This window comes from Penicillium alfredii (genome assembly GCF_028826965.1).
Source record: "Penicillium alfredii strain IBT 34128 chromosome Unknown utg000009l_segment0_segment0, whole genome shotgun sequence".
In the NCBI taxonomy this organism is placed as follows: domain Eukaryota; kingdom Fungi; phylum Ascomycota; class Eurotiomycetes; order Eurotiales; family Aspergillaceae; genus Penicillium; species Penicillium alfredii.
Window position 1 is genome coordinate 2586021 of NW_026622706.1, and position 24582 is coordinate 2610602.

The window sequence follows — 24582 nt, forward strand, 5'->3', positions numbered from 1 at the left end:
GAAGGTAAGATTTATGCTTTAGTCTTCCGCGTCCAGCAGTCTGCATCTCATCGAGGCCATGTTCACGGAGCATATCCGGTGTGGCCCTTGATAATAGCGATCCGAGAGCAAGATGCAATCGCTGCAGTCAATAGAACACATGGTAGATACTATAATATGGATTTTCAGGTTATACACCCTAAACTTCATCTTGTTTAGAAACTTTCAGCTTCACTTTAATATATGGATCGCTTCTTACTACTACTCCTACTCCTATTTTTTTGCCTACAATTCTTTTATCAATTTTCCCTATTTTGATCTATTTTTGGATCCTCTTTTTTTCTTCCATTTCTAGGCTGTTTTTAATTATTCTTCTTCTCTACTTTCGTAATATCCTTATATGTCTGTCTTCTTTTGGTTTATTTTATTTAGAGTAGGTTAACAAGGGAAAGAGAGGAGAATATTTGCTTCTTTTGAAGAGACTAATACCTACTTATACTCCAAGGTTAGAATCAATTCATATACTCACTAACTTTATAATCACAGTACATGCTGATTAGTTCTCCCAGACAATTAATAATTGCCTGGATCTACATCGATGAGCATGGCAACGGTTTGGCCTATAAATAGTTAGTTGCCCCAGGCCATGTGTCTGACTCAGCCTTTGGCCCCCGATGGATGCGACACGTGAATTGCGAATCTCCTTTTACGCCTCAAGAAATCCCAGAAGCGTTCTTGACTGCATTTGTGCCATTCTTTTCTTCTTTAAACCTTATTTAAACTTCTTTGTCCGGGTCTCCCTGTCTTCGGTCCTCTTAGTGCCAGGTGCACCTGTGATCGGAACACTTGGCCCCTGACCTCTTTTTTTCTCCCCGTGTAAAACCCCCTCGACCGGCCACCCCCCTCCCTCGATATGGCGACCCGTCAAATCACTCGGCGCATTGTCATCAGCGTCGCATTTTCCATCGGTCTCATCTTCTTCCTGTTCATTCGGCCCCAGGGCCCGCCGTCCCCGGCCATTCGAGCCCCGGGACATATCGATCACTCTGCTCCGGCGACTGGACCCCCGCCGGCGGTTCATGTCGAGGATGGAACATTGAAAGGCGATGTGGTGATGCCCAAGCTGGGCAATGCAACAGCCAAGTAAGGAACACAATACTCCCGAGATGGACATGATTTGGGGGGGGAAGAGAGGTCGAAGAAGCGGAGTGTGCTGACCAAGGATTCGTTGGTTCTAGGGCTGAACTCGGCCGTGCGGCATGGAAGTACTTCCACACGGTGATGGCGCGTTTCCCGGAGAAGCCTACTCAGGACCAGCAGGATGCGCTGCGTTCCTATATCTATTTGTTCGCGCGGCTCTACCCTTGGTATGGATCCCCTGGCTATCAAAAAGGAAATATTTAATGGAATTGGCTGACAATTGGAAACAGCGGTGAATGTGCCTCGCATTTCCAGCAGCACATTACCAAGTACCCGCCCCAGGTGTCTTCGCGAAAGTCGGCTGCCGGCTGGCTGTGTTTCATCCACAACGAGGTCAACGCCATGCTCGACAAGCCGGAATTCGATTGCGCCAACCTGGGTGACTTCTATGATTGCGGCTGCGCCGACAAAGAAGAGGGCGATAGCAAGTCTGGCGGGGGAAAGTCTGGTGAGGGCAAGTCCGGTGAGAGCAAGTCCGGTGAGAGCAAGGTTGGCGAGGGCAAGGACGGCCAGTCTACGCTGCCTCGGTCCGGTGGCGCAGATGGTAAATCTCATGACAAACATGCCGTGGAGATCTCGAAGGAAGAGTCAGTTTAGTTCCTTGCATTCCTGCTTGGGTGCGCTCCCTACTGACTGGCTATATTTTAGGACTACCCGCGGTTAACGGAGTTTCCCCCGCAATTGAAACTGTATAAACACTCTTTCAAGTATTCAGCGGATCGCAACCATCTGAACTCCCTTGTCGATCCCGCATGGCGTACATTCCCATCCGTGTCCACATGGACGCATCCATGCATCCGTCTCCTGTACAGTAGTCGATCGTCACTTGACGTTCTCCATATACCCTATCATATTTTATCATGCTTTGTTCGATCGCAGTCTCTTATTCGAGTGTGCTATATAGAATGAGTGTAGATATAACTGCTAGTGCCGTACTTCTTTACCCCCTTCTTACTGCATCGACCGGGGTCCCACTGTTGATCAGTCCTTCTTTTCAGCATGACCCGGACATGCGATCAAGTCTGCGTGGATATGGCGCGCATGACCTACATTGATCTGCCTAGTATCCTCCGGGGATGGGCTTGTAGAACACAATGTAATCGGTTTAACTTTTTTTCCCCCTTTTTTATTGTTCCATAACCCGCGATCGAGTAGGGTTCTTGTGATACCAACATGGCCACTAGTAAGCGGTGCTTACAACAGGTTTATATATCCATGGATATTCATGAATCCCAGTTCCTAGTGAGTACCCGTAATGATATTTGCTATCCCCGCGTATACCAGGTGGTCAAGTAAATCCAACCCCAAGGTGATAAGGGTTAGGGTCAACTATGAGGGGATCTCTCTGGAGTAATCCACCAAAAATAGCCCCTCTCAGGGGAGGGGGCCAGTCGCGCTGCTTTTTGATGCGATAGCAAGCACTACGGGGTCTCCTGACGCCCCTCGGTTGTTCAACCACCAACCATAGCCCAGCGCGATGTAGCGATCGTCTGCTTGCATCATTTCTTGCTCTCTTTGGGCGCGTTGATGAAACAGGGCGTCTGAGAGTTAGCCCCTTTCTTTTCTTTTTTGTCAGAAACGTAGTTGATTATTATAATAATCATCGAAATCAGGGGTTGGTTTCTGGGTTGAAAGTGGCTGTTCTCTTCATCTATGATTTACTGCGATCTATACTCCCCCATCTCCATAATTCCAGCGTCTGGGTGGAATCGACCCACTAAAATCACTGGCTGAACAGGACTAGCGTCCATCGCGCGCTTCTAATTTTCGACGCAAAAAAAAAAAAAAGAGAAGGGAACAGGAAAAAGGAAAAGGAAGAAACCGCGTGTCGAACAAGCGGGTGACTTTGCGAAGTCTGCAGCAAAGCATCTGCATTGTACATGCAACTGGCTCCGTCTCGCCTTTTCAACTTTTCTTTCGCAAGGGATAAACCTCCCCTCCTTTCATCTTCATCCAACATTGGTCTTGACATCGGTGCTTGTCGCATCGAGCAGACTAAAAACAGTCTTGCGATTGAACAGTGACTCGATTGTCGCATCTCGACTCCGAGTCACTACCTGCTTGTTTCTTGGTCTCTCACTTATCTGAGTTGGGGCTTGCGCAAAACACGCCTATCGAGTTCCAACGCGGGGTGACCTTCCAAAGCCCAAAATGGTGTCTTTCTCATGCGAGGTAAGTCTCATGAAATCTCTCAGACTCGTCGCAGTTCCAGGCAACGAGTTGCTGGCGCGGAATGGCTGCTAACATGTCCCCTTGTAGGGGTGTGGGGATGTCCTCACCAAGAAAAAACTCGATCCGCATCGCAACCAGTGTCGTGGCGCGTCCTTCACCTGCATTGATTGCATGGTGCATTTTCGCGGCACAGAGTACAGATCGCACACGGTATGTGACAGTTATTTTTCTATCGCAATGTTCTCATTTTGTCGCGCATTCGCGCCGTGGCGCGCCTGAGCAATGGCAGGGCAGAGACCGAACTTGACTAGTAGCTGGAATTGGATGGACCTTATTGTCTTATGCGCAATCCAGGGCTTGTGAATTCTAGGTCTATTTTGATTGGACTTTTACGTGTTTATTCTATTCAGTCCCTCTGTTGTTCCGCTGCTGACTTTGACCTCGTCGCGACAGACCTGCATGTCCGAGGCGCAAAAGTACCAGGGTGCACTCTATAAAGAGAAGCCGGGAAAGACTCCGCGGAAGGGGCAGAATACCCCCAACCAGAATGCGAAATCAAATGCCAAAGCGCACAACCAGCAACCCCGGGTCGAGGATGCCCCCGACGTCGATAATCTCCCAGCGAACGTGCCGCCTCCGCCCGCTCCTACACCCCCTCCTGCCGGGGCCGTGAAGACTCCTACGACGGCGCCCAATAAAGATGCCAAACCTGTCAATGTGTTCGACTACCTGGTCACCGAAGAAACCCCCAACGCATCCAAGGTCTCTCTCGGCGCACCCAAGGAGCAGATGACTATGCTCCCGCACGCTCGCTCGGTGTTTGAACCCAGCGGCGCGCTGGCCCGGCTTGGTGCCGATACGGATGATGAGGGCAAGAACTATGATGTCGCCTACGAGGAGAACGGCTTTTCCTATGGCGCGGACCCCATCCCGCCGTCCATGCACCCGGAACAGGTTCCGAATGTCTCCTCGGAGTTCGTGACGCCGGCACCCAAGAAGAAGAAGGACCGTCGTCGGGAGGAGAAGCGTGCCTCGGCCACCGCGAGTGAGAAGAAGCGCAAACGTGGCCAGGCGGAGCATCTTAGTAGTCCCCAAAATGATGTGGACACTCCGATGATGGATGCCCCTTCCAGTGTCACCAACAATGTCGGCACGCCCGTGTTGAACCATTCTGGACTCACCGGTGGTCTTAACCGGATGCTGCGCTCGCCGTCGCAGGATGGAGAGGGCACGCCCGAGCACGGCGGCAGGCCGTACCAAGATGCATCGTCCCCGATTAAGCGCACCCGTCGCAATGGCAAAGAAGTCAACAGCAAGGAGAGCCACGGTGACCCGGGTCTGGGCATCTCGATCAAGAATCGCGCCGAGCGACTCGTCTCGTCCATGTTTGGGGGGTCATCTGTGTCTGGAAGCAGCGGTGGCGGTGCCGAAGTGACCTCCAAGGCTTTGGTTCGCACGCGCCGGGGTAGCTCGTCGAGTGCCGATGGTGGTCAGATGGAGGTGCGTAAAAGCAAGAAGTCGCACCGCTCGCACAACGCGTCTGATGGCCATGGCGAGAGCCGCAAGTCCAAGCGCAAGAGCAGCAACCCCACCGACGGCGATCGTCCATCTCGGCGCCTCAAGCAGATTGACGAGCGCCGTGGGTCTGGCCACTCGCGCTCGCGCTCTCCTCATAATGACAGCCGCCAGGTCACTGTGTACCGACACTCAAAGCCCCCGGCTCTGACCGATGAGGCCTTGCAACGTGAGCTGGCCCATCATTTCCTGTCTCTGGTGTCCCGTGACAGTGAGCGTGGCTGCTCTGTCCACAAGGCCCTCAAGCGTTTCCACCGCGATCTCTCAGACGAGTATGATGCTGACCGTGGCCGTGACCATGGCCGTAGTCGGGCGGATCGGGAGCGCCGACTGGAGGACGAGAAGGACTTGTGGCGGGCATTGAGACTTCGACGCAATGACCGTGGCGAGATTGTGGTGTCTACCTGAAGGGGAAAAAGTCCCCTAAGATTGAATTAGGGTTATTTCGGGGTGGCTCTCTTGGTTTTTTATGAGGTGAACGGCCTAGTCTGCATAGCGCGATATTTTGCGATATTCCTCGTGGGGTCTGCAGCTTTGTACTTTTGTCTATACTCTTTCTACCCCCTAATTGCATTCATGTATACTGCAACTATTTCTATATGACTTGCCTCTGTGTCTAAGCCCTTTCGTATAGCTCCACTGTGTACATTCTCCACTGTGAGTCAACTCTGCCCAGTCGTCCTACGAAATCCGCGGGTGAGTCACGTTACATCATTTCTGACTCACCCGTGGACAAAGTGCCACCAACTTACCGCCCAACCCTCCGCCTAATTCTGCCAACAGGTGGGTTTTTATCGCAGCTCCGAGATAGTTCGTTCTCTCATATTCCACTTTTGCCCCCGTGGGCTGCGTTTCCCTGGATTTCCAGTTCTTTTTCACTCATTAGCAGTGCTGTTTCTAGGCCTTTTTTGTGGTTATTCTTTCTTTTCTGGGCACCATCTTACCCTAATCTCCTACCAGATCATACTCAGCTTTGAAATTCCCCCGCGAATTCACAAACCACCCGGTGGATTGGATTAGCCACCACCTCACTTAACTCTTTTGCATGAGCGTGTCAGCAGGAGAAGCCAATCAGGCTTTCCCAGCTTCTCAGGCCATGTCGGGCCCCGAAGTCGCTGCTCCTCCCTCGGCTCCCTCTCGTTCTCGACCTCATAGACGCAGAGGTAGAGGTGGGCTTCCAAATAATGCAGGCCGACAACAGTCTCGACCTGCCCCTTCAGCACAAAATCAGTCATCCGAGCAATCGCAACCATTGCAAGCACAGTCAGATACAGCGCCAGCTTCCAATCAACCGACCGATTCGTCTCGCTCACACAGAGGGAACCGAGATGGGAGAGGGCGACGAGGTCGTGGCAATGGAGCTCCGCGGCGAGGTCAGAATCAAAATGACGGGCAGGATGGTCTGGCAAATCAACCAGGAACACAACAGTCTCGTGGGATGAGAGCGCGGGGGTTTCAGGCCCGGTTGACGAGGCCAGACCAAAATCCCGATGATACTGCGGTGCAAAATGGAGGAGAATCAAGCGAGGTGGGACTCAGGGCTGATGTGCCAGAGTTTGTGCCGGGGATGCCACTACCTCCGGCCGTGTCAACATCTTCGATATCGACATTGCCTGCCAAAGGCAAGGGTAAATCAAAAGCCAAGGCACCGCAGCCGCTACCGAAAGTGATGACGAAGTCCACCGCCGACAACATCGCAACGCGGATTCACGAGGATATCGCCCACAACCTTTATGAATGCCCGATCTGTTGCAGTGAGCTTGGCCGCCGCTCTAAAATATGGTCGTGTGAACTCTGTTGGACGGTTTTCCACTTGAGCTGCGTCAAAAAGTGGTCCAAAAATGAGGGTGCAGCGGCCCAGAACTCTGCTAGACAGGAACAAGACGGACAGGACTCCCTGGCACCTCGCGCCTGGCGTTGTCCGGGCTGCAATCTTTCGCATGAGGTCTTTCCCTCAACCTATACCTGCTGGTGTGAGAAGGATGTCGATCCTCGGCCGCTTCCTGGTCTGCCCCCACACTCATGTGGCCAGACATGCTCTCGGTCTCGCAAGGGTTGTCCTCATCCTTGCGATGCCACTTGTCATGCTGGCCCGTGTGCTCCCTGCACCGCTATGGGACCCACTCAAGATTGCTTCTGCGGTCGCAACTCCTCGACTAAAAGATGCCAGGACACGAACTATGATGCTGGGTGGAGCTGCGGCGAGATATGTGGCGATCTTCTGCCGTGCGGCGAGCACACCTGCCCTCTTCCTTGTCACGAGGGTTTGTGTGGCGCCTGTGAGGCCAAGGTGGATGCCCGTTGCTATTGTGGCAAAGTCCAGACACAAATGCTATGCAGCTCCAAGGATGACGACCTGGAAAGCCGCACTGTTCATGAAAACGGCGCAGAAGAAAAGTGGACTGGCTGCTTCGGATGTGGTGAACCTTGTAATCGATCCTTCGACTGCGGTGTGCATTCATGCCAGAAAAGCTGCCATTCCCAGGACGCCCTCCCGACCCATTGCCCTAGATCACCCGACGTGGTTAACAAGTGTCCCTGCGGCAAAACACCACTCACCAAAATTCCGAGATTTAGTCCTCGGACCTCTTGCGAGGACCCCATCCCCAACTGCTTGGAACCATGCGGCAAGACCCTTCCATGTGGCCACCCTTGCGATCAGATCTGCCACACTGGTCCTTGCGGTACCTGTATGCGCCGCGTCTCGATTCACTGTCGATGCGGTCGCAATACCTCTGTTAGCATCTGCCACCAAGGCAACACCGAACCACCCCAATGCTTCCGGGTTTGCAAATCGACTCTGCACTGTGGCCGCCATACGTGCACTGAGCGATGCTGCCCCGGGGAACAAGCCGCAGTTGATCGTCAGGCTGCGCGGCGCAAACTTAAGCCGCACCTCCGTCCCATTGACGAGGACATCGAGGCAGAGCACATCTGTACGCGAGTCTGTGGTCGAACGCTGAAATGCGAACGCCACAAATGTCCGGAACTCTGCCACAAGGGTGTATGCAACACCTGCCGAGAAGCAATTTTCGAGGAGATCTCGTGTAATTGCGGAAGATCGATCCTGTTTCCGCCGCAGCCCTGTGGCACGCAGCCGCCTTCTTGCACTTTCCCATGCGAGCGGCCCAAGGCCTGTGGCCACCCCCAGACCACGCATAACTGCCACACGGACCAGGACAACTGTCCTAAGTGCCCGTTCCTGACCGAAAAGCCGTGCCTGTGCGGCAAGCGGGTGTTGAAAAATGTGCCTTGCTGGCTGACAGACGCGCGCTGTGGTCAGGTCTGCGGCCAGCCCCTCAAGTGCGGTTCCCATTTCTGTCAGAAGGATTGCCATCGGCCGGAGGAATGCGAGGACGCGACCAAGCCTTGCCAGCAGGCGTGTGGGAAGACCAAGACGCTTTGTGGTCACCCTTGCACCGACCCCTGCCATGCACCCTACCCATGCCCCGAAAAGGCACCGTGCTCGTCCATGCTCACTGTGACATGTAGCTGTGGACGACTGCGCCAGGAACGGCGCTGCAACGCCGCTAAGGCCGTGGCCTCTAAGGGCCAGTTGCAGCAGCCTCAGCGCCTGCCCTCGCTCACGCCGCTGGCGTGCGACGACGAATGCTCCCGTCTTGAACGCAACCGCTCTCTGGCGTCTGCTCTCGGCGTCGACATCAACCAGACAACTACCGCGCAAGCAATCTCCGCCACCAACCTCCCATACTCCGCCGAGACCTTGGATCAATACATCACTCTGGCCTCGTCTGCGCCTTTGTCGACAGTCCAGACCTATGAGTCGAACCTGCATGCTCTGGCTGCAGACACATCTGTCCGGTCATTTCGCTTCCAGCCCGCGAAGCCGAGTCTGCGCGCCTTTGCCCACTCCCTTGCCACAGACTGGGGCTTTGTTACCGAAAGCTATGACGCGGAACCCCACCGACACGTCTTCGTCCTCAAACCCTTGACATGGAAGCCTCCGATTTTTGGACTAGGAAGTGGCTCGTCGATTGGGATCGGCGGCATGAGCGTGCGCGAGTGTGTGAAGCTGCGCGAGCGAGAGCGCACCAAAGAGCGCGAAGCCCAGCGCGTCGCTGCCCTCGAAGCAAAGGCCGCTCGTGATGCCACCAAGGCGCAATTAAGCAGCACGGAAGATGGCTGGGCGCAGGTAGCCTCGCGCACTAAAAAGGCCGGGGCCGACGGAGCCAGCACTACTAGCACTCGCAGCACAACCCCGGTCTCGACTTCTTTGACTGGCGGGTCTATGTTTGCTGCTCTTGCGGCGGACAGCAGTGCTGCCTCGACGGGCGCGAAGAAGGAACGTCTAGTTCTGCGCTCGGGTGTTGGCGCGGGCAAGTCTTTGCGCTCGCAGCCTGTTGCGGCGGATGTAGTCGATAGTTGGGAGGAGGCTGAAGAGAAAGAAGAGCAGATTGAGCGACAGAAGGAGGATGTGAGTGAGGATCTGCACCACCAGGAGGAAAGCGGGTCTGGTCCACAGGGTCCTTAATGTCCTGAGAGTCCTCATCAAGACAATATGAGTGAAGTGGATCCCGTGAATGCTGTGGTTGAGTGAAGGCTGCAAATCTCATAGTTTATCTTTTTCTTTTCTTTTTGTCAGGGATAGCCTGTATGGCTTCTTTTGGATTGCATATGATACCTGGGTTGCATGAGCTTTATCTTTGGTGTTCTCAAATCAGAAAAGTACACTGGTTTCTCATTAAAAAGATCCGATGAAGCCAATCTCTCGCAATGCCGAATCAAGTGATCGAAGCATAAGAACAGACTACGACTCAAAAGTTGGACTCAGCTGCTTACTGGTATCTTTCAAGCTTCTACTACACCTAATATAAAAACCACCTACCACTCACTACTTGGGTGTATACCAACCTAAGTATATAAAAACGGATACTAAAATCAAGTAACCATTCATCTCATCTAAATACAGCCCTGCCACAATCCAATATAAAACACTCTCTAAGCACGAAGAGAAGGCGGCACAACCTTAACAAACTGCAAACACCCCTCCGCCGAAGCCCGATAAGGTCCATGCTTCATCCCGGGCTCACGGTACGCATACGCGCCCACGCCCCAAGCCTGCTTCAGCGAGAGATCCTCGAGCCCGCCCTCAATGAAACACACCTCTTCAATGTACGTGTGCGTAATGGGCTCGATTTGTGTGGAGATGTTGTTCGGTTCCCACCACTGCAGCACGGATTTGTGCTCGGCGTCGCCGTTCAATAGCAGCTCCCAGATCCCCGGCCCGACGTTGTACCATGGGTGTGTGGTGCGCGAGTCTGGGGGCGTGCCTGCTGGGGGGTGTGGGGGGCGGGTGGTGAATTCTTGTTGGTGGAAGGGCATTTTCTGTTCTTTTCTTTTCTGTTGGGGTGTTTTAGGGAAAGAGGTATGGGACTTGGAGTTGGTGGGGTTGAGGAGGGGTATAGCAGAGTGAATTAGGGTGGGTAGAGGTTACGTTGGTTATAGTATGAGCCTTCAACTTTATATTTAGTTACCCAGTTGGACTGCTGACAAATATAACACTTGTGGATGGATGGATCTTGGGAACCCTGATTCTATCTTAAATGGTAAATATTAATATTGAAAGAAAATAATTACCCTGATTGTTGTATTGAAGCAGTTCTTGTCCCTGGCACTCGAACAGTCACCTCGGCCGCATAGATCAGGCCAATACATTGCTTATGGCGGAGAAAATATAGCCCGATATTTTCCCCGGTCTGAGATCACCGCAACCTTGAAGCATCATCTTCTTTCTGTGTCCATTTCCCACTCGCCATGGCATCCCTCCGACTTCAGGGGTTTCAATACCTTCTCCGGGGCAAGTCCCACTTGCTGCGCAATCAACAGCGACGATGGGCCCAGGTCCATGATGTCCGCTTCCTTGCCTCCCACCACGACCCTAACAATGTCCTAGACAAGTACCGGGCCAAGCTGGACCAGAAGGCCAAGCAGTAGGTTTCCTTTCAGAGAGAACTTCTATAATTTTTTTTTTCTTGATTTCTAACGTTTATTTCAATCCAGAGAGGGACACGAGTCGATCGAGTCCCTAAAAGAAGCCTACAGCGACAAGATCCAGGACCTCCGCCACAAAGCCTCCACCGTCATCAGCCCGGAGCCTGACACTCCTACACCCGGCAACGCTGTTCCCGGAACACAAAACCCCTTCCAGGCACCGCCTCCGCCGAGCCAATCGCCCACCGCACAGGCCGCGCGCGCTGCAACCTCCGGCAGCTCCAGCGGCATCAAGCCACTGAACTCGTTCGTAGACGTTGAGAAGATCCGCGATCTCCCACCCAAGGAGATCGAAGCACTCTGGCGACTTCGACATGCCAACAACTCACACTCGATCTGCGCCGTCATCCCTGTCGAGACATACCACCGCATCGCCGAGGCCGCCCGCCACAACCCGCAATTCATCCTGCCTCTGCCGCGCGCACAGAGCCCAGAAGAACAGCAAAATGAACAAGCTCAACAAAACGCTGACGGTAGCGAGGCCCAGGCCACAGCTGCGGAAATCCACTTCCTGCAGTGGGCGTTCCACCCTCCCGCTGAGGGCTCCGCGCAGCCCGCCAACTCCCACACCTCCACTGTCATCTTCACTAACCTCGGCGCGTACAAGATCCATGGTGCTTACGCCCAACCGCACACTACTGTCACGCACCACCTCGACTTGGCCGCTGACAAGGGCCTCGTCCTCATGCACGGCCAGGTCGTTCCCAACGCGGGTGTTTCCACCTCCCAAGCGACCTGGCTTGTTAGCTGTGTGCAGCGGTTTTATGACTTTGAAGGCCAGGCCAATGGTCGCAAGGGCGAGTTGCTGCGCATGTTTACTCGGGGAGATGTTCAGAACTTTAAGGTTGAGGAGTTGATGGAGGAGACGGAGAGAATTCAGTAGAGGTTTTTATATCCCACCTCCTCTTTTGTCGCTTTTTCTCGTCTTGTCTCCCTCTGTCTTCTTCTCACGTCCATCTCATGATCTGTAACATATCTCTCTCTCTTTGCCCGATCTTGTTTTTTTCCTCTTGGATCATTTGGGAGTCTGTCTCTGAGCCCGGGGCTTGGTTATATACCTGTGGTTGTACATTAGCATGACCCAAGTCATGTCTGGCATAGATTGGATGGCTGAAGCATTTTACCAGACTTTGGATTAGGATAGAATTGATGATATCTTCAGGCTCCACTCATTATTGACAAAAACGTTCAGTGGGCTTTTGGAAACAAGACAGTAGGCGAGAGGCTGCTGCTGGCATCTACGTTGAAAAAAGAAACAGAGAAAGAGAGAAGACAAAAGACAAAAAAAAAAAAAAAAAAAAAAAACCAGGTACGAAGGGGGGAAGAAATAAAGAGCAAAAGAACAAACTGGAATGCCCTCGTCCTCGCCCGAAATAACCACACCCGATCCATGCAAGCAACGAAACCTTGGAACCTGCCCCCCAATTAACTACCCAACGCCCAGTCCCCCATGAATCGATGATGTACCTTGCAAAGTGCCACAAATAAGACTCCAGTAGAAGATTGAATTTTCGGGGAGGCGAAAAGGGGTGAGACTGCGTGCTTCTTTCTGACATGGGCGTCATGGAAAAAAAGCATCAATCCCATCAAGTGTCGGGTCGGGGGCTCGAAAGGTACCACATAACGAAAAGACTAGTGCGCCGAACTCCGAGAAGGACATAAACCACACCTTTTTGTTTTAAAACCGGTTGGTGATGGGGTATCATAGAAATAGTTGTCTGGCATCATGCCAGGAAATGCAACAATGACCAATAGTCAAGCTGCAATTGCATCGAATTGCTGAAGAGCGCCTCCCAGGTTACTTTTTATCGCCCAGGACTTCTTCTGTGACGAAGGAAATGATATGTTCGAAGTAGCCGGGTTCAGCAACGGAGTCGTTGTGGCCTCCGTTCGGCAGGGCGCGCCACACCTTGCGGTCTGACTGGCAGATTGCAAACAACTGGGTCATGTTTGACGGTCTATTGTATGTTAGTATCGGATCAAGAACAGACTCCTCGGGAAAGCTAACTCACGGGACAAGCTCGTCTTTTAGTCCGCTCAGGAAGAGAATAGGCACCTCGGTGACCCTAGGCAAAACGTCCTCACTAGCCCAGTATTGGTGGCAGAGACGCGCCACATATCGCGCAGGAGGAAAGACCCTGGTTTCAGAGATCAGTTTGGTATCCAAGCTAAGCGAATATTCCTGGCAGAACTCACGAGGGAATCAATTTCCGAATACTCAAGAAAGTGTTTTCCAAGATCAATCCGCCGATATCACCTGAGTCCTGGTTTGCGGCAACCAAGTTGATAGCCACCGCGCCACCTAGGCTCTGTCCATAGACAACAACGGTAGTATCTTTGGTCTCGGGGCGCTGCCGGATATAGTCCAGGCCGGTCTGCGCGTCGATCTTTAGGCCCGTCTCGTCCGGAACCCCGGTCGACAGGCCGTAACCACGGTATTCCAGCAGCAGCACATTGCACCGCAGAGTGTCTTGGAGAGCCTTGGCGATGGGCACGCGGTGGCCGATATTGCCGGCATTTCCGTGAAACATCAACACGGTCAAATCGAGGTTGTAGCGACTCTGCCGTGGTCGGAGGAAAAAAGCATGCAACGACTCCCCGTCCGGAGTGGGGATCTGCAGGTCTTCAAAGTCGGTAATGCCGAAATCTTTCGGGCTTGGGACATTCGTACGGGCATCGACAGGGACGTTCCGGGGATAAATCAGCTCACTGCGGATTTGGTTAGCCATGCCAGATTTCCCTCGTATTGATTACCAGCAACGTACTTTTGCTTGAAATAGAGAAGGCCGCTGGCAACCACAGCCAGCCCCGATGATGCCAGAACGGGGAGTCGCATGAATTGTATGGCGCTGTTGGCCATATTGCCGATGCTCCACGAGGGAGGAGGCGGAGGAGATTCGGACATGGTGTCCCCAAGGTACAAGATCTCAACTTTCCACTTCGAGCCCAAGGGTTTGCAATAATTGGCGGTGACAATATCCCACCTCGAGGACTCAAGTATGGAGCAGACGAGATAAGCCCAGATTCAAGCGATAGGCAAGTTTCAGGGGGCTGTGGAGATGGGCTGCTCACCGCCCGAGCTCTAGCGCGCCCTCGTCACTGGAGCTTCTGCCTTCCCTCATGATCGCATCACCGCTTTGTCTTCCCCCCCCTTCTTCCACTTTTCTTAATTCAATCTTCTGGTGTTGACATCTAGGTGAACGGCTGTTGATCTCTGACACAATGATTGGCCACGGCACATCAGGAATGCTTGGTGAAGGTTGGTGAAGCTATGATCATCAATCAGCCCGGGACGAGCTAACTCGTATCGACCAGATGGCATCCATGTTGACATGGGCCATTTGAAGACAGGAGAAGTCAAGTCAGTTTCCCCCCTGTTTACATGATTTTGTTTCCCCTTCTGTTCTCGCAACCAACTGGAGCTTCCGAACGAATGCTGACGTACTGCTATTCAGCCTGGGAACCTCGATGTGAGTAAACCTGAGCTCTAGGTATCCGATCTCAGAAACACCATATTAACCAACCACAGCATGGCGATCAACTTCAAGGACGGCGTGATTCTCGGCGCCGACAGTCGAACAACCACCGGAGCCTACATTGCCAACCGAGTCACCGACAAATTGACACAGGTGCATGACACCATCTGGTGCTGCCGGTCGGGCTCTGCAGCCGACACTCAGGCTGTGGCAGACATTGTCTCTTACCACCTGAACATGTACGGGGTTGTCAACAACGAAGCCCCCACTACCCAGGTGGCTGCATCGCTCTTCCAGGAGCTGTGCTACGAGAACAAGAACATGCTGAGGTTGGTGTTGTTTCTGATATCTCTCCCAGAAATTTCTTACTGATGACTTCCAGTGCGGGTATTATCATCGCGGGATATGACCCACGACACGGCGGCCAAGTATACTCGATACCGTTGGGAGGATCCCTACACAAGCAGGCGTTCGCCATCGGAGGGTCGGGCTCGACCTACATCTACGGGTACACCGATGCACACTGGAAGGAGCAGATGACAGAGGAGGAAGGCATCAACTTTGTGCGGAGTGCATTGCAAGAGGCGATCAAGTGGGATGGCAGCTCGGGTGGTGTCATTCGCCTGGTGGTCCTGACCAAGCAGGGCGCTGTGCGGCACCTGTACCTGCCGGACAACGGCTACACGGGGCCCGGGGTGACGAATTAATGAGTGTACTAATATCGAGGTCACTGAATGAAAATGGGTTCCATGATAGAAGATGCACTGGGGTAAATATGAGGCATTAAGGCGTGGGATATCCAACCTCGGATCCATAGATATGTACTTGGGCGATTGCATCATCGGACAGATAGTCGAAGATGCAGACTCGAGGACTTGATTTGGTGCATGTAGCAATGCAAGAGACAAGGATCAGATCTAGCATAGTCTCCAAGTATTTATAGTGGCATTTAGGGAGTCTGCTTGAGCCTCTACTATGTCATAATTCATAGATGTTTGGGCATTTCCCCCATCTTCCTCAGCAAATCCCCAGACTTCCCACGGGCTCGCAGATCGAGCTGTCATTCGTCCGATATATACAACACGTACACCGTCTTTTATATCAAAGGCCGTGTTTGAGGGGGGGCAATCGCAACGGGAGAGCTTCTGAGCCCCATCGTTTCATCTCCCGGTTCATACCCACTGACCTCACCGTGGAACCAACTCCTGCCACTTCCAACCTCTCTCTTCCCTCTTCCTCTCCAACTCTCTATCTCTTTCTCTCTTTTTCCCCCGGGCTTCAACTTCCTTCTTCCAAACTGTGCAATGGCTTCGATCGGCGGTCGCTGATCGTCCCTCTGGATTCCGGGGCCCTGACCCGTGTGTTCTAGCCCTCTGCTTGAGCAGGTGGTCCTTCGTCATCGAGTGAAGTATCCAACCCCTCTTTCGTTGCCTTGATTGCCCCCCCCCATTATTTTTCTATGGCGCCTAAAACATGTCGTTTCATCCAATGCCGCGTGTTGCGACCGCCTTGCTGACCCGCCCCCAGACTGATTTCCGCCCAAAAAAACAGACTAAAGCGAAAATCCTCGGCTTGACATGGGATCCGTCCTCCACCACGTGCCGTCGGATCCTATCGACAGCGAAATGTTGGGAGGCGCCATCATCCCCTCCGAGCCAGTGTATCGCCCTTCTTCGCGCCCCCCGTCGCAATCACCCCGACCGACCTCTTCCAACACCACCCCCATCTCCACCGCCGCCCCGCCGTCGACTTCCACTGTAGGCTCTGCTCGACTGCCGGCGCATTCGAATGATATCCCGGCCTACATTCAGTCTCAAACCCCTTCTCAGACCTCCGCTTCCTCTATGACCTCGCATCCGAGCCATGTCCAGTCTCACGACCAGTTCTATTCCCAACATTCCCGGAGTGGCAACCCCACGATGGCGGAGCCGATGAACTCCGAGCCACATGGGTACAGCCAGTCGTCGCCAGCCTCGCCGCGACTGCAACCAACATTTCGGTCGATGCACTCGTTGGGGGGCTCCGAAGCCAGCTCCCCCAGTCGCATTCGAGTCCGTAGCTTATCCCACATCCAGAGCCTGGCCAATGAAGATGTGCTGGCGCCCCGGCACCCACCTGTTACGGGAGGGTCGCAGCGACAGTTTGAGATCAGCTCCATGCCAGTCACAGAGATCATCGAGATGGTTGCGGGGATCCTCACCAAAATAACCACCACGAACGACATGCACCACGAATCCGTCCATCGCCACATCCCGCCTCCCGACGGCACGACCAACCTCACTCCCCAGGCCACGAGCGTGCTTGCGTTCCATGGCAAGAATGTCCCCAGCATCACCATTCTTAGCTATCTTACTCGGATTCACAAGTACTGCCCCACGACCTACGAAGTCTTCCTGAGCTTGTTGGTCTACTTTGACCGTATGACTGAGCTGGTTAATCGGCGTCAAGTCGGCCGCGTGCAACATGGCTGGGACTCCGCGTCCGCCCACCAACTCGACTCCACTTTTTCCACAAATTCGTTTGAAACGTCGGCAGGCCGACAGGCGCAGAATCCTATAATCGTTACACCTCCACTCTCGGCAGGCATGACTGCACAGGACCCAAAGAGTCCAAATTCGTCCATCTCGCCGGCCTTGCACCCCCAGACGGAAGACGAGAGCCTTTCCCATTTCTTTGTCGTTGATAGTTTTAATATCCACCGGCTGGTCATCGCGGGCGTGACTTGCGCCAGTAAATTCTTCTCCGATGTCTTCTACACCAACTCCCGATACGCAAAGGTATGTCATGCCCGTGCTTCTTTGACTCGCCATAAGCTGACCCTGTTCGGGGGCACAGGTTGGCGGTCTTCCGCTTGTTGAACTGAATCACCTGGAACTTCAATTTCTCTTATTAAACGACTTTCGACTCGCGATTCCCGTCGAGGAGCTCGAGGCCTATGGGACGATGCTCGTGGAGTTTTATGCCCGCGAGGTCCTTTCACAGCAGCAACCACAGCATACGATAGTTCCCCGGGCCCTGAACCCTCCCGCGATGGATTCTTATTCCGATGCCATGTACATGCGTTCCCCTGACAAACGTCGTGACCCTCTAGAGGTCGGGCAGACCCCCACTCCGCCCTGATCCTCCTGGCATTTGAGTTGTCTTTCTGTCATAATCCTTTTTGTGATCTGCGCGTTGCCCGCTGACACGCTGAGCGTTCGCCTCTCTCGAACCACACTCGACCGTGTAATCTGTTTGATTTGTTTTTTCTTTCCGGCGTCACATACCCATTCCGCTACACACCTCTCTAACACTCGAATTCCGTGCATTTACACGTCATGACTTGTATAGATTTTGTTGTCAGCTGGCCGAGCTCGTCGGGTTTTCGTTTGCAGCTATTTCCCTCTCTGCACCTCATACATACACATCTCTCTGAGTTTCTGTTTGCGGATTTCTCTGTTTTTTTCTTCTTTTTCCTCGTACTGTCCCCGCGTTGTTTCGACATGGATGGGTGCTTGCGGGCGTTGTGTTTTTGCATTGCAAGTTTGTGGGTATCCTGGTCTTCTACTTTTAGGAGTAGTCTGAGCTTATTTCTCCTGTTCTTTTCTTTTCTCTCGGGGTCTATTGCCTTTTCACCCGTACTTTCTACAGACGGTAGATTTCGATGCTAGGCCTCTAGCTCGTATCTGCTAGATACTTCGTATCGTTGCAGAGTACAATGAAGACATGGCGTTGCTTGTTGGTAAATTTAGTGAGACGTTGACACTGCGTACCGAGACAGCTGAATAAGTAACCAGTAAAAGGACTCGGTTTCTTTCCTTGTAAAAAAAATAATAATAAAAAAAGGTGCTGGGCAAAGTAATAAGAAGTGGGGCAGTAATTAGCCAACCCTAATTTCTCTTACAATAGCCCATTGTCCAGTTCAGCCTTTCCTTGAAAACAGTACTTTTTGGGGTCTGGAATGCGCCCCAGTCAGCCCTATGAGTGGATCCGATCATCCATGGACTTCATCCCTTGCTTCCCTCGTACAATAGCAGTGATTGTGAAAGAATACTTATTTTCTTCTGCTTGTAACTGGTAAAACCTTCGAAGAGAGATATCTCATATACGAGTGAACTCTTGATAGAATTCTGTTGGGGATCGGCGAACCTATTCATATAAAGTACGCTGTTTATCTATTAGCGTATGATAGTACTAGCCTTGAATATAACACGAAGTCGACAATACACACCCACTACCTGAACGAAGCGGTAGAGAGTGACTACAGAAGCTGCTGCTATAGTCTTGATTACTTTCGTTTACAGAAATCCCAGATAGAGTTAGGCTCGAGATAAAGCGTTAATTAACTAGGCGGAGGATATACTGCAGACACCCTACCTATCTCATAGCACATAAGTACTGTGGGTATCATTGGAGTGTGTTTACTCGTCCTTTGTATTTATACTTGCACAGGCTGATTGACATTAGCATTTAATCAAGCATACATGGAAAAATAAAATCGACAGTCAACCACTGTTTTCAGCCTAAGAATACGTTAAGTGGCATCCAAAATATATAGATATATCACGACGAAGTCAAGAGAAATTCCCCATCGTACCAATAATGGCCCTAAACACAGACCACAAATCAATAGTCACAAACACACAGACACAATCAGCTGAAGATCAATTTAAATACGTGTGCTAGCGCTAGCCAGCCAGTCAGCCGCATCGAGGTTGTCTATGTATAGGCAGAATTTTAATATCAGCTTAACATCAACAGTTATTTAGTGTCATTGATGGATCTGATTTGTAATGGACCTGCTCCTAATTTCCTGCAATGGCAAATCGGATATATTCCTATCGCGCTTGCTCGGAAGCCCAGGACATGGTTGGGGGTTTTACTGGGGAGAAGGCGCAGGTATAAAATTATCTGATTGTCAAATATCTTTTTTTTTATCAATTTGTTTATTTTTAAATATAACCAGAAGGGTGTTCGTCATTGTTATGATTGGTAATTGGTCATTTAGAGGGATTGCGGGCTAGGGCTACGACTCGGATGCGAAAGAAACCCGCGAGATTCATTTCGTCACACAATTATTGGAGAAACGTACAGAATTATATTATTTTCTCTGTCGAACATGTATTCAGGGAACATGTATTCAGGGCGTCATCACTTCATACCATGAATTTCGGTTGAATGGAAGTGTTTCGGCAAGTGATCAACAATCTATGACACTGCTTCAATATACACAGTAAACATCAGCATCTCTCCCTCGAACAGGCAGCCGCCTGTTTGAAAATCAAATCAAATAAAATTTGAACACAACCTTCCGATCGCATCACCCGAAGACCCCCCTGAGGATAGCAATATGAACGTTCTCGCCAAGCAATTGCTGCGACCTTCAAAACCCGGACGCACAGACCAATACCTTAATTGAGCTGCACTTCTCCATGCCCCTCGCACTGCATTGCGAAAGACATGATGAGATGAAAAAAAGAGGGGTTTTTCGTAAACCCTGGAAGCAGAGAATTGTTAGCTCGGGCTGACATCAAAAATGAATGGCTACTCACCCCAGTCGCCAGCCAGGCGAGCCACCATTGAACCAGCCTCCGGGGGGCTTTGTCGCGAAAACAAAATCCTGCGTGAGAACATCAGCAGAGATCAAGGGAGCGAAAATTTTTGTTGGCTTACCTCTGTTTGAAAACAAGGCCCGCCACCATCCTCCACGACAGCCTCCGGGGGGTTCCTATTGCGAAACCGGAATCCTGTCCACCAGGGCATCAGCACATACCAAGGAAACAGAAGTTTGGTCACTTACATTTGCTCAAAAAGAGAGCAAGCCACCATCCTCCACAACAGCCTCTGGGGGGCATTCAGCACATGATGCTCGGGTATCGACGGACGGACATTCGACGGACCTAGACAGAAAAGACCCTAAACTAAAAACATGGTAAGCCAACGTGCATGGGGCCCATACCTGCTTTTCTCAAGAAGCATGAGAAGAATAATACGGGTGATGATTCCCGCCAACCACTGGCAGTTACGATAAATGATCATTAGCGAAACCAGACTAGAAAAGGGATGCCTGGGGACTTACCCCCATCATTCAACCGGTACACCACCAATGTGACCTGCGAGACCTAGAAACCTGTGACCCGATAAGCAGCAGAGTGGACTCTGCACAGAGACCACACGTAAAGCAAGAAACCAAAAGAAACAAGACAAAAAAGACAAAAAAGACAGAAAAAGCAACCAGCAGAAAGGGCAACGGCAAAAAAGAGGCGAAGGGCAAAAAGCAAAGCACAAAAAAGCAAAAAAGCAAAAAAAGCAAAAACGAAAAGCAAACCGCAAAGCAAAACAAGCTCAGAAAAACAACGAAACAAACCAGCAAAACAAGCTAACAAAGCAAAAAGCAATCGCAAGCAGAACAGACAAAAGAACAATCAGACGCGCACCGTCGTTACCTACAATGGGCACCTCATCCACGGAAACTTCGATGCGTCGGCAAGTCTCAGGTTGTCGGCGAGGCTCGATCTTCCGGCAAGGCTCGGTCTGTTGACAAGTCTGAGGTTCTGGTTCTTGGCGAGAGCTTTCCAGTTCCTTTTGACGGGCGGCGAGCTTGAGGGCCCGCATTTGAGCGATGTGAGGCGGCACAAAGGTGTGCTTCTCCTTGTCGATCCAACGCGAGACAACCTGAACCTGGGTCCGGTCCGAAAAAAAGACCTGCTTCTTCACTCGGCTGTCGGCTTGGCTAGAGGCGACCCGGAGGCAGCTTGGCTTCGGCTTAGGCGGCGGCAGAATCGGCAGAGGTCGGCGGCGTCGGTGAGCGACACCATCGATCGGCGAGATTGGCGGGGAGGCTGCGGGCGACGACGAGGTAATCGAGGTCTTCTTTCGGCGGCTGCGTCTCGAAGAAACACGCAAGCATGGAGAAACGGTCGGAGACTGCTGGCCCCTCTTGCGTGAGGGTATCTTCGAGGACAATCTTGACTGGCCGAAGTTAGACCGGGGAGATGGAGTACTCACCTGCTTGCGGACGGGAAGGCGTGATCCTTTCCGAAGATCCGCGAAGGAGCGGACGACAGCTCTGTCCAAAGAGCCTGCGGAGACGGGCAGGCGAGAAGAGCGACGCGGTGGCCGAGCACGGGGGCGGACAAGAGGAACCGGCGAGCGAACCTTCTTGTGGGGACTGAACCGTGAAAGGCGCGTCGAGTCGAAGTAGGTGGTGACACAGCGGCGAGCCACTGCTAGAGCGGAGGGAGGGAGGCAAGGGGAAATCATCTCGAAGAGACACGCAGGGAACCAATGGAGATTGAAAAACGCTGGAAGCAAAATAGCTAAGAGCTCGCATCAAAAAACCATAAGGTGGAGGAGAGAAAGAAGAGAGAGGAAGGGAAACAGAAAGTGAGGGTTTGTATACACAATCCCCCACGGTAACCACCACATCAACATAGCAACCGACAGAATAGGAAAGAACGACCCGGAAGCACTTGACCTTCTGACCTCATTGTTTTCTCAAAAGAGAAAGGGAAGTCACGGCTATCTCCCTCTCTACGCGGCCAACCCAAGCTGGCTGCATCCGCGCTTCGAGTTAGGGCTGGCTCTAGGAGGACTGCTTTGATATGGCAGACCACCGCTATTGGCATCGCAAGAGAGAAACGAGAAAAAACTGGTATATATTCTCTTTTTTTAAGCCGTTAGACATTGCATGCTCCATGATCTTCAATTACCATGAGTATCATAACAATGTGGATGTATAGAGGCACAATCTTTGAATAGACGGCTTCAAGTGTATTGTGGAATCGGGCAAAGAAAATGGCGGCACTCAGTGTTAGAAAGACTCGAAAAAGAATCGATGCAACGCTGTAAGTACATAAACCCAATGCCTTTGTCCTGGTCATTATTCCTTGCATGGACATTAGAAGTGCAGGGCGGGCGACATAAAAATATAAGCATCAAGTCATCAGTATGAATCAATCAATCCCACCCAACCCTAATCCGATTTGTAAACAGAGACAAAAATGAACTCATTCGTCTTTGAGGACAGCGTAGAAGATCTCAATCAACTCGTGGGGGACTCCTGGATTTCTTCCCCATGGGGCTCAAGCTTGCCCTAAGTCAATGGTATTAGCATGCAGATTTCCAATGATCACCCTCCAATAAGGAAAGGATCGGACGTAAAAGTGGAATCGGGACAAAAAAAGAAAAGAGCATCACGTACGATCGCCGGCGCTCGCCTTCTTTACGGAACCCTTCAATGATCTTGGCGATCTCTTTCCGTCCCGCATGGGCGTCGATCTTGCGTCCGCCCAGACTCATACTGACCTTCTCTTGCGCGCTCGCCATCAATAGCCGCTTCAAAAGCAGATGCCGCATGTTCAGACACACAAACACGCCACAGTCGCTGCCACCGGCTTGATGAGGTGAGTCGTTGAGATGCAAGAACCGGATGGGCTGGTTGAGAAGAAACCCGAACTTGCGCGTGAGCGTATCGGCCTCCCAGACATTTCCCTGGTAGAGCGAGTCATAGTGGAAGGCAATGCGGTCCACAATGGAGATCAGCAGCAGTGACCAGTGAGTGCCGCCCTCGGCTTGGGTGACGTTGCGACAGTCATTGATGGGAAGAAAGACGTGAGTTGCTCGACTGAAGTCTGGAAGTGCATCGCGGAGAGTGCGAGGGTCTGGAGTTTGGAGGAGCATAAAAGACATGCTAGGGCGCAGGAGGATGATATTCGAGGACTTGAATTGGGAGAGAACTTCGTGTTCAAGGTATCTGATGTAATCCGGATCAGTTCCCATGCTTTGATTTCGTGCTTCCTGGCCGATTTGAGAGGCAGAACTTACTCCTCCCAGAATGAGATGATCTGTGACATATTAGCTCAGGTGTCTATTCAGAAAGATGTTCCCACGATCGAAACCCACATTGTCTGTGAGCCAGTCGTTCTTGAGAGTTTGCATATCCTCTCTCGTTACTGCAATTACATCAGCCACCACCAAAGGGCATAATCGGGGGAGAAATGTCCCATACACCGAACATCATAATCTATAACCGCGAACGAGCTACCAGTAAGTATGTCATCTCAAGATTGGCGAGCTCGTAAACCCAAATTTCGGGTACTCACAGCTGAGAAAGGCATCATCTGGGTTCAACTGCGCCAGTTAGCCCCTGCTTGCGTTGCGAAAGAGAAGACGGCTGCGCCAAAAAACCCACCGTATCGCCAAACCGCCCTCGCACCTTGCGCAACTTGTTCAGGCCGCCGTCCAGCATCTTGACAAGAAAACTTTTGGCTCAAGATTCCCAAGAAGCCTGCGGGAAAGAAGTCCTCGTGGAACTCGGGCCTCTGCGTCACTGGGGCGGGACGCGCAGCAGACCGTTCGCTTATCACAGATTCCAAGGCGACCGCACTCGGCAAGCATACAAATCTCGAAGCCGAGGCCGCGCAAGATAATATATGTAGAGAGTGAGTGTGGCGAGCAGTCGGCGTCGAGTCGCGGCAATCACCCGAGGCGTTTTGCAAAAACCCCAGGTCTGCAGTGGCCGGTGGGACCGGTCGGATGGCGCTCCGGATTGGACGGCAAAGCGGCGAAGGGAAACCGGTCGTCTTGGGGGTGGCGGGATCGCACAGCGTGTGTATATAGGAGAGGCTAGTCGCCACTCTGTGGGCATCCACAGACCTTCAATTGAGCCCGAAGGACGGGTTGATCACGGCGATACCGGAGGTCTGTCGATCGGGTGGATGCTGCAGGGGTTAATGGAGATCACCCGCGGTCAGACCGACCGAGGCTGTTCTCTGCGGCTTCGAGGGAGAACAACACTGGATCAGCAGAGCGATCAAGAAATCGAGGCAGATGGCGGACGACAAATGCCCGTCGGCACTGAATCCCTGCAAACCGTTGGGCACGGTCACGTGCACGGTCCCGTTATGGGTTGAATAGTTTCAATATTGGATGATGCCTGATTGTGGCTTAAAACTCGTAATTACCTGAGATTCTACATAAATATCCATGGAACCACATAATAGCACAGTCATAAATAAAAGGGGTATCTAAACGTACATCCCAGAGCTCCCAGTCGAAGATATCACACATGTCCGGGAGCGGGAAACAGAAAAAAAAAAAAGAAGCAACAACTGGCAGCAACTGGATAAGCAGAGGCTAAACGCAAAGAGATAGAAGCAAAATATCGGATCAAGAGCCAGCATCATGG

The 24582-nt window shown here is 52.0% G+C and overlaps 10 protein-coding genes across 10 annotated transcripts; 6 read left to right on the top strand and 4 right to left on the bottom strand.

Annotated features, from left to right (window-relative positions):
• Positions 1-892: 892 nt before the first annotated feature.
• NUU61_006898 (flavin-linked sulfhydryl oxidase ERV2) lies at positions 893-1843 on the top strand (the record flags this gene model as incomplete). Its single annotated transcript, XM_056657425.1, has 4 exons — positions 893-1122; positions 1218-1346; positions 1410-1766; positions 1828-1843. The coding sequence occupies 4 exons, from the start codon at positions 893-895 to the stop codon at positions 1841-1843; spliced, it is 732 nt and encodes a 243-aa protein (XP_056510225.1).
• Positions 1844-3330: 1487 nt separating this feature from the next.
• On the top strand, positions 3331-5334 carry NUU61_006899 (LYAR-type C2HC zinc finger protein; the record flags this gene model as incomplete). The annotated part of the gene is made up of 3 exons (XM_056657426.1): positions 3331-3351; positions 3439-3561; positions 3805-5334. The coding sequence occupies 3 exons, from the start codon at positions 3331-3333 to the stop codon at positions 5332-5334; spliced, it is 1674 nt and encodes a 557-aa protein (XP_056510226.1).
• A 637-nt stretch (positions 5335-5971) lies between these two features.
• NUU61_006900 (putative NF-X1 finger transcription factor) lies at positions 5972-9418 on the top strand (the record flags this gene model as incomplete). The annotated part of the gene is made up of 1 exon (XM_056657427.1): positions 5972-9418. One exon carries the CDS (start codon positions 5972-5974, stop codon positions 9416-9418), a length of 3447 nt encoding a protein of 1148 aa, XP_056510227.1.
• A 467-nt stretch (positions 9419-9885) lies between these two features.
• On the bottom strand, positions 9886-10269 carry NUU61_006901 (uncharacterized protein; the record flags this gene model as incomplete). Its single annotated transcript, XM_056657428.1, has 1 exon — positions 9886-10269. One exon carries the CDS (start codon positions 10267-10269, stop codon positions 9886-9888), a length of 384 nt encoding a protein of 127 aa, XP_056510228.1.
• A 432-nt stretch (positions 10270-10701) lies between these two features.
• Positions 10702-11821, top strand: NUU61_006902 (ATP11 family protein; the record flags this gene model as incomplete). Its single annotated transcript, XM_056657429.1, has 2 exons — positions 10702-10877; positions 10948-11821. 2 exons carry the CDS (start codon positions 10702-10704, stop codon positions 11819-11821), a joined length of 1050 nt encoding a protein of 349 aa, XP_056510229.1.
• A 915-nt stretch (positions 11822-12736) lies between these two features.
• Positions 12737-13843, bottom strand: NUU61_006903 (alpha/beta hydrolase; the record flags this gene model as incomplete). Its single annotated transcript, XM_056657430.1, has 4 exons — positions 12737-12896; positions 12951-13076; positions 13135-13647; positions 13704-13843. 4 exons carry the CDS (start codon positions 13841-13843, stop codon positions 12737-12739), a joined length of 939 nt encoding a protein of 312 aa, XP_056510230.1.
• A 317-nt stretch (positions 13844-14160) lies between these two features.
• pre3 (proteasome core particle subunit beta 1) lies at positions 14161-15121 on the top strand (the record flags this gene model as incomplete). Its single annotated transcript, XM_056657431.1, has 5 exons — positions 14161-14197; positions 14254-14299; positions 14394-14408; positions 14468-14743; positions 14797-15121. 5 exons carry the CDS (start codon positions 14161-14163, stop codon positions 15119-15121), a joined length of 699 nt encoding a protein of 232 aa, XP_056510231.1.
• Positions 15122-15991: 870 nt separating this feature from the next.
• Positions 15992-17534, top strand: NUU61_006905 (putative cyclin-dependent protein kinase complex component; the record flags this gene model as incomplete). The annotated part of the gene is made up of 2 exons (XM_056657432.1): positions 15992-17191; positions 17250-17534. The coding sequence occupies 2 exons, from the start codon at positions 15992-15994 to the stop codon at positions 17532-17534; spliced, it is 1485 nt and encodes a 494-aa protein (XP_056510232.1).
• A 3625-nt stretch (positions 17535-21159) lies between these two features.
• On the bottom strand, positions 21160-21656 carry NUU61_006906 (uncharacterized protein; the record flags this gene model as incomplete). Its single annotated transcript, XM_056657433.1, has 2 exons — positions 21160-21360; positions 21402-21656. The coding sequence occupies 2 exons, from the start codon at positions 21654-21656 to the stop codon at positions 21160-21162; spliced, it is 456 nt and encodes a 151-aa protein (XP_056510233.1).
• A 777-nt stretch (positions 21657-22433) lies between these two features.
• NUU61_006907 (Ulp1 protease family protein) lies at positions 22434-23643 on the bottom strand (the record flags this gene model as incomplete). The annotated part of the gene is made up of 6 exons (XM_056657434.1): positions 22434-22488; positions 22597-23148; positions 23220-23239; positions 23298-23347; positions 23498-23525; positions 23587-23643. The coding sequence occupies 6 exons, from the start codon at positions 23641-23643 to the stop codon at positions 22434-22436; spliced, it is 762 nt and encodes a 253-aa protein (XP_056510234.1).
• Between the last annotated feature and the right edge of the window lie 939 nt (positions 23644-24582).